The sequence below is a fragment of the Triticum dicoccoides genome, chromosome 3B, assembly GCF_002162155.2.
Source record: "Triticum dicoccoides isolate Atlit2015 ecotype Zavitan chromosome 3B, WEW_v2.0, whole genome shotgun sequence".
In the NCBI taxonomy this organism is placed as follows: Eukaryota; Viridiplantae; Streptophyta; class Magnoliopsida; order Poales; family Poaceae; genus Triticum; species Triticum dicoccoides.
Window position 1 is genome coordinate 668,048,548 of NC_041385.1, and position 6,817 is coordinate 668,055,364.

General features: G+C 49.7%; 1 protein-coding gene across 1 annotated transcript in view; it reads right to left on the reverse strand.

The window, feature by feature from the left end:
- Positions 1 to 2,649, reverse strand: part of LOC119277727 (bZIP transcription factor 12-like) — a 3,201-nt gene extending 552 nt beyond the window's left edge. The window contains exons 1-3 of the mRNA XM_037559041.1: positions 1,763 to 2,649; positions 1,557 to 1,628; positions 1,345 to 1,374 (exon numbers count right to left, since the gene is read on the reverse strand). Coding sequence (XP_037414938.1) covers positions 1,345 to 1,374; positions 1,557 to 1,628; positions 1,763 to 2,332 — 672 coding nt within the window. The 5' untranslated portion in view covers positions 2,333 to 2,649. The remainder of the gene's footprint in view (positions 1 to 1,344; positions 1,375 to 1,556; positions 1,629 to 1,762) is intronic.
- Positions 2,650 to 6,817: the final 4,168 nt, after the last annotated feature.

Consider the following 6,817-nt stretch of genomic DNA (forward strand, 5'->3'; position numbering starts at 1 on the left):
TAGGCAACGATGGCGCTTGAAAGAATTTTCTTTTTTGAAAGCAATTAATCTGGAAGACCAACTGGATATGAACTATTTATAAGCTGGGATGCAGACCATTCCCTACCCATATGAACATGATGTGTAATCAGGCCACTTTCCCTCCAACATCTCTAGTAAAAAATACACACGACGAACGCAGTGCCTGATTGACAAATGGGTGATGCCACGGAGAAGTGCTAAGCAAAAGACTGCAGGCAGTGATCATTTAATAACAATGGCCTATGAAACGTACCCATGTTGAGTTGGAAAGGGTCCAAAGTCCAAAGTAAAGAAAATGACATACTCCATTAGACGATCTCACGCTTGGCATGTGGCTCGTGTTGTGTGGACGTGGCCGAACGCTGTCGACATCGCATCTTACTTAATTGGCAAGCCACTTACTAGTGGACAGCCGGTTAGGGGCCTTAAGCACGTTAGCTCATTAGGCCTTGTGCGATGGGAGATGCTTAGGGAGGTGCTTAGAAAAATAAACCGAGTTTGTCTGAAGCACCGGTGCCTATTTCTACAGAAGAGACGCTTAATTAAGCGTCTATCCTGTACAAATAAGCATCGATGCTTAAGGAAAACCTGATTTATTTCTTTAAGCACCTCCTCTAAGCACCTTGCAGTGTACAAGGCCTTAAAGTGCCAAATTGCCTAAGCACAGCACATCATACAGTCCAGAGTAGAGAGACCATAGAGCATGCTTATCTGATGCATTAATGGGCATATAGTGACCATGACTATGTTCTGAAACGTGTATTCCCACACAAGATCAAAGCACTGTTAGGCAATATTTTAAGTATATTGAAGAATGTTGGTAGACTACAACGGAGACTGACTTATGCTTCATGAAAGTATTACTCCGTCCAAAAAAGCTTGTCTTACATTTATCTTTTAGTGTTACTCCCTCCGTTCGGAATTACTTGTCGTAAAAATGAATGTATCTAGACGTATTTTAGTTCTAGATACATCCATTTTTTAGACGAGTAATTCCGAACGGAGGGAGTAGAACATTGCGAAGCACTGACCCACCAATTGGTAGACGATGTACAAAGGTTGAGAAGGTTGCAATTTCTAGAGTAAAGGAGGTCATGGGATTCAAAACCAGGCTATTGAGCTTCATGCAAGATTAGTCGGCTCAAAAATCCTAGATATCGAGGGAAGAAGGGCAATCTACCCCAACAAGATAGATTTTGTTTTGTGATTTCAGGCTGATCTTAAACACTACAGTAGTTAGCAAATGAAATCCTGAAAAGAAATAAGTACTTTATACATTTACAGTCATGATAGAGAATTTAAAGCAACATCTGATAAACATACCTCTTTCAGCCGTCTCTGGTTTGCCTCCTCCTGGAACACACCAAAGACACATTCACCATGAGAATTTGCAAAGCGTAACGAAGGGAACACAAATGCATTGAGATGAACATGCAATGCGAGATCTATGGAAACTCAGATTGTTTTTCTTAAAAAGAAAAAAGAAACTCGACGCTTGAGGAAACCACGAGAGGACATGTGGGAGGGAGCAGTACCTGTTCTTTGGACAGGTGGGCGTTCTCCTCTTCGAGCTGGGTGACCAGCGACTCGAGCTCCGCTATGTAGGCCTGGAGTGGACGAATCAAAATATTTATCGCCAAACCACCCAGTCAAATTCGCATGACCGGGAGGAGCTTTTGATCTTCTTTTCGTGTAAAAAGTAACTAAAAGCAGTACTACGTAACGAGTTTCGACCGCCCACCTGCTTCCTCTCCCGTGACCTCGCGGCGGACTCGCGGTTCTTGATCATCCGCTTATGCCGCTGCATCGCGGCGCGGTCCATGGGGTCCATGAGCTGCCGCTTCCTCCCCCTCCCGCCGCCCCGCGCGCCCTCCGCCCCGCCGAGAAGCGCCATCGTCGGCATCGCCACCTGCTCCTCCGTCCCCCTGACGACGGCGCCGTCCTCCCTCGCCAGGAAGTCCTCCAGCGTCATCTCCCCGGCCCCGCCAGCGGAGGCCGGGGCCGCCTCCTCCTCCCCGCCGCTACCGCCGGTGATCTCTCTCCACACCTCGTCCGCCGTCCGCCGCGCGGTCGCCTGTTGCCGCGATGGCGCCGGGAGCGGCGGGACGGGGGGCGACGCCGGCCGGTCGGGCGCCGGCGTGGGGGCGTCGCCGTAGATGCCGCGGAGCAGCTCCTCCACGTTCATGGACCCCAGCCCGCTGCCGCCCCCGCCGCCGGGCCTCCCAGCTGCCTGCGCGAAGCGCGCGAGATCCGACGCCGTGTGCGACGGCGGCTTCGACGACGACGACGCCATCACCCTCGACGACGCCATGCGCTCGCCGCTCCCCCGCCTAGGCCCGCCACCCGGCCATCGCCGCGGCCGCGCCTCCCGGTTCAGCTCCGTCCCGTCCTCGTCGGAGTTCTCCGGGCCAGCACGGGGTGGTGGTTGGTTGGTTGGCTGGTTGGTCAGACGTGGCGAGCTCCCTGGAAACGTGGGGGAGGCGCGTTAGTTGGCGTCGCGTGCGCGCGTGCGTGCTCTCGGCTTCTCGTGGCTTCCGCTCCTCGCCCGAGTGTTACGGAAGGCGCGTGTGATTACGGCGCGAGTGACCACTGACCGGCGCGATGTGATGGGAGGATGATCGGCGGGGAAGATGGGGCGGGGGGTTTATAGCCGTCGATTGGCCAATGATTGACCGTGCTTTCGCGCGGGTTCGGCGTTTGATTTGATCTCCGACCGATCGGGCGCGCCGGCAGCCCGTTGGATTGCTTCCATTTGCCTTTTTCTGACCTGGCCCCGCTGAGCAGGTGACGTATACTGTGGGTGCCAGGGTAAACAGGATGAAGATAAGATGGGATCGACTGCGGCCTCGTCTCCCCCGTGCTCTGCTCTGGCTCATTTGTGTGATTCGCGCCATTAGGATATGAGATTCCAGTAAAAAAAATGATAGTATGAGATTGTAGTATTTGTGTTCATATTGTAAACCCCTCCCGCATCCCCGCCGAAAGGATTTCTCGCCTTTTCTTCTCTATATAGTTGCATCTCTTTGGTTAGCTTTTTGTTGCCGTGATGATGATAATGAAGGTGTTGTGCCGAATAAAAGTTCTCTGACTTAGAAACCATCTCGATGTTGGTTGATCCGGCATTGCTGAGAGGAGCTTGAAAATTTTCGTCCCGTTGGTGTGGTTCCATCAACTTGACGACAACATCTTCTTCTTCAACAGTCCCTTCTTTCAGGCCTTTACGAGCATGTCGTCATTCTGTTATGGTGATATGGTGGGTTGGCTTATGTAGATCAGGGTGGTGATACACTGATATGCTTCATATGATTGTCATTCGCCATCGTCTCATCATACACGACAGTCTGTTGTGGCGGCTCAACGAGATTTGGTCATTTACAAGTCTTCGACATACTCTCGATGTTGTCCATTGCTGACGAGAGAAATGGTGGCGCAACGACTTTCAACTTCGTTTTGCTTTCGGAGCATGCCGTATGCATGTTCTTGCGATATTGGTGCGGTGGCCTGTCTAGATCAGGGTACTGCCCCACCGATATGCTTCACGGGATCGTCAATCGCCACCATAAACCTCGACCCACTGTTGCGTTGAATCAAAGAGGTTTGATCCTCTATAAGTCTTTGCATATACTTGAGTGGTTAAATCTCTCGATGGTATCCATTGTTGGCGAGAGCAATGGTAGCACAACGGTGTTGAACTTTAGATGTCGCTTTGACAAGAATTTTGAGGCATACGGTCTTAATGGAAACCCGTCATTCATTTAGTGCCCTTTTTTGTGTCTACTACGAATTAGTTTTGTGAAAAATATTTCGTAGAATTTGTTGTGTTCCTTTTATGATTTGTTGTGTCTACCACAAACACTGCTTCATTTTCACATATTGATAGGCTCATATGGTTAGGTTTTCTATGGTGGAATCAGCTTATTAGGGTTCACTTCCTAGACTTGGCACTAGTGCTCACATTTCTCTAGATTTATTCCAGTCTTGTCGATGATGTTCGTTCAGTGATGCCCATAAGGATAAGGTGTGTCTGCATTCGTCCATAGAGATGAATGTATGTACGTGTATGTGAATATCTGTGATTGAACTGTGGTAAGAAAAATAAACACGGTTGTAATGCACAACATGGACAGCTGAATGTAATATAAAATATGGGACACACAGTTTAGCACCAAATAAACACACTTATTAACGGCAGTACCTATACGAACGCTCATTTAATAAAAGAAATCCCGGATGCACATAGCGTATGGCTCACAAGTGAGGCACACATCATTTTCTTACTTCAGCGTTCCATTAGATATAGGTGATACTCATAGACCAAGAAATGATAATAAAATAAAAAGAGATAAAAGATACTAATGTTTATGTTGCTTTTTTGAATTATTGGATTTATTCAAAATTCATTTCTCGATGAAACTGAGAATACAAATAAGCACTGACCGTTCCCTGGGACTGTTCCAATAGTTCTAAGCCACACGCCACACAACATGTTTATGTCATCATGCAGCCTAACTTTTACCTTACTTTGCGGTACACGTTAGGCGGTTTTGTCGCTACATCATCATATATGATATATTCCCAATTCCATCAAAAGATTTTATGCTGTTCGATAGCGCTTGTCTTCTTCCGCTAGATACTTGATCTAAAAGATAAGCAGCATCGGTGTCAGTCTACCCTGAGGTCTGGTGCCGGCGAGTGCCGCACTAGCCGAGCCAGACGCGGTCGCTGTGCCGGCGGCCAGCCACACACGATCCGGCCTCCCACTGGCTGGCCCAATCGGCACGGCGAGGGGGCGAGATCGTGGTCGCCGCGCACACCTGGACGGCCGCTAGAAGCGTCGCTCGCTCGCTCCACGCGGCGCGCGCTCCTCCGGCCCGTGCGCGCCATGACCTGGCGCCCGACACCCGGCAGCTTTTCCCGCCGGTATCGTTTCGCGGCAGCGGCCGTCGCTGTCGTGACGGATGGACGCTTGCCTGTGGCTGTGTGCCGTGCCTGTTGGGGAGTGGTGGATCCCTGAATTTTCTTTGGTAAACAGAGCGTCTCCAGGTGTAAACCGGGCTGTTTATATTTCCTTCGGTTCATAATGTAGCGCACCCATTTTGTTTGAGATTTAATTTTTTCGAAACGGATTGAGATTTAATTATTTTGTTTGAGATTTAATTTTGACCATACATTTAATCGACCTAGACTACTGCGGCGGGAGCATGACATATACCTTTCAATTCGTATTGGAAAGCAGGTTTCAAAGGTATTTTTTTTTAAACGGCTTGACTAGAGAACCCTTTCCTCCTCCACAAGAAACGTCTCCTTCCTCCTCCCGTCGGCGCCGCCGCAGATCCGCCCCGCCTCCGATGGCCTTTGGCCTATGGAGGTGCGGAGGATCTCGGCCCCCCGCCGGCGGGAGGGACCTCGTTCTTGTTTTTGCTAGGTTGAACGTCTTGGTTGGGGTTGTTTGGCGGCGGCGATGTCCCTCCGTAGCAATAATGTCTCCCACGTCCTATCTCCGTCCCGATGGTGCGAATAGCGTTGTCGGAGGATGTGTGGAGGTGTGTCTCCGTCGGATCTCATGGGATTCGGTCGGTGCTGGTCTTCGGTGGATCTCTTTGGATCCAGTTTTTGTTTGTCTTCGTTCATGTGGTTCCAGGTTTGATCTTTCCAATCTACAACTCTCTTCATCGGCGATGGTTGCTGCTCCGGTGTGTTGGCCCTTTGGGGCCTTAGCACGACGACTTCCCGACTGTCTACTACAACAAGGTTTGCCCGGCTTCGGTGATGGAGGGTCGGCTCGCTCCAGTGCTTGTAGTCGTCGCTAGGTGGTCCATAGACCTAGTTGTAATTTTTATTACCTCTTGTGTTCTCTGAACTGCCATGATTGATGAATAGATTGAAAATTTCTCTTGCAAAAAAAAAGGTATAAATTTTCAGTAAAATAATTTATGTATTATCGGTCTAATTTATGGTAAAAGTTGAATTTCAAAAAGCGTGAACACACTATATTATGAAATGGAATGAAGCCATCTGCTTTTATGTTGTTTGTTTTATTTATTTAGCGCCATGGCTTCATTTTCTTTCCTCCGGCACCGGGGGTGGATATACAATGAGTAGAGAGTAAGGTATGTGTGTATTCAAGCTAGATATGCACATACGTGTGATCACAGGAGTAAAATATTGTTGATTAGTCCATAACGGTATTTTTTTTTCACAAATACGCAACGATTGCGTATCATTCCATTGATAGGTAGAAGAGTATAGGAGTGTTACAAGCGGGGGGAGGGGGGGGGTAGCCGCTCACTACGTACGCAAAGAGGCGTAGAGAGAGGCAACACGAGCAGAACACGGGATGGTCAGCCCGAAGGAGCTCAAGGAGGCATTAGATTAGCTATGTCTTCGGCGCCGGCAGAGGCCCAAATCCTGGCATCGTCCTTGATAGCTTGAAGAAGAAGCGCTGTGGAGGGTCTAGCGTTGTCGAAGATGCAAGCGTTGCGGTGGCGCCATAGAGACCATGCGGCAAGAAGCACTAGGGAGGAGAGCCCCTTGCGCATGGCGGTAGGCGCAGCCGTTACCGAGGACGACCACCAGTCCAGGAAGGAATCCTTCGGGTCCTGGGGTACGTGGGTCGTGGCACGACACCAAGCAAAGATCTCATGCCAAATGATCCTGGAGAAAGAGCGGTGGAGGAGCAGGTGGTCGATCGTCTCAAGCTCCTGAGCACATAAAGCGTAGAGATCGTCGTGCGGGAGCCCATGGCGAGCAAGCCTAGCAGCAGTCCAGCAGCGATCCATACCAACCAGCCAGGCAA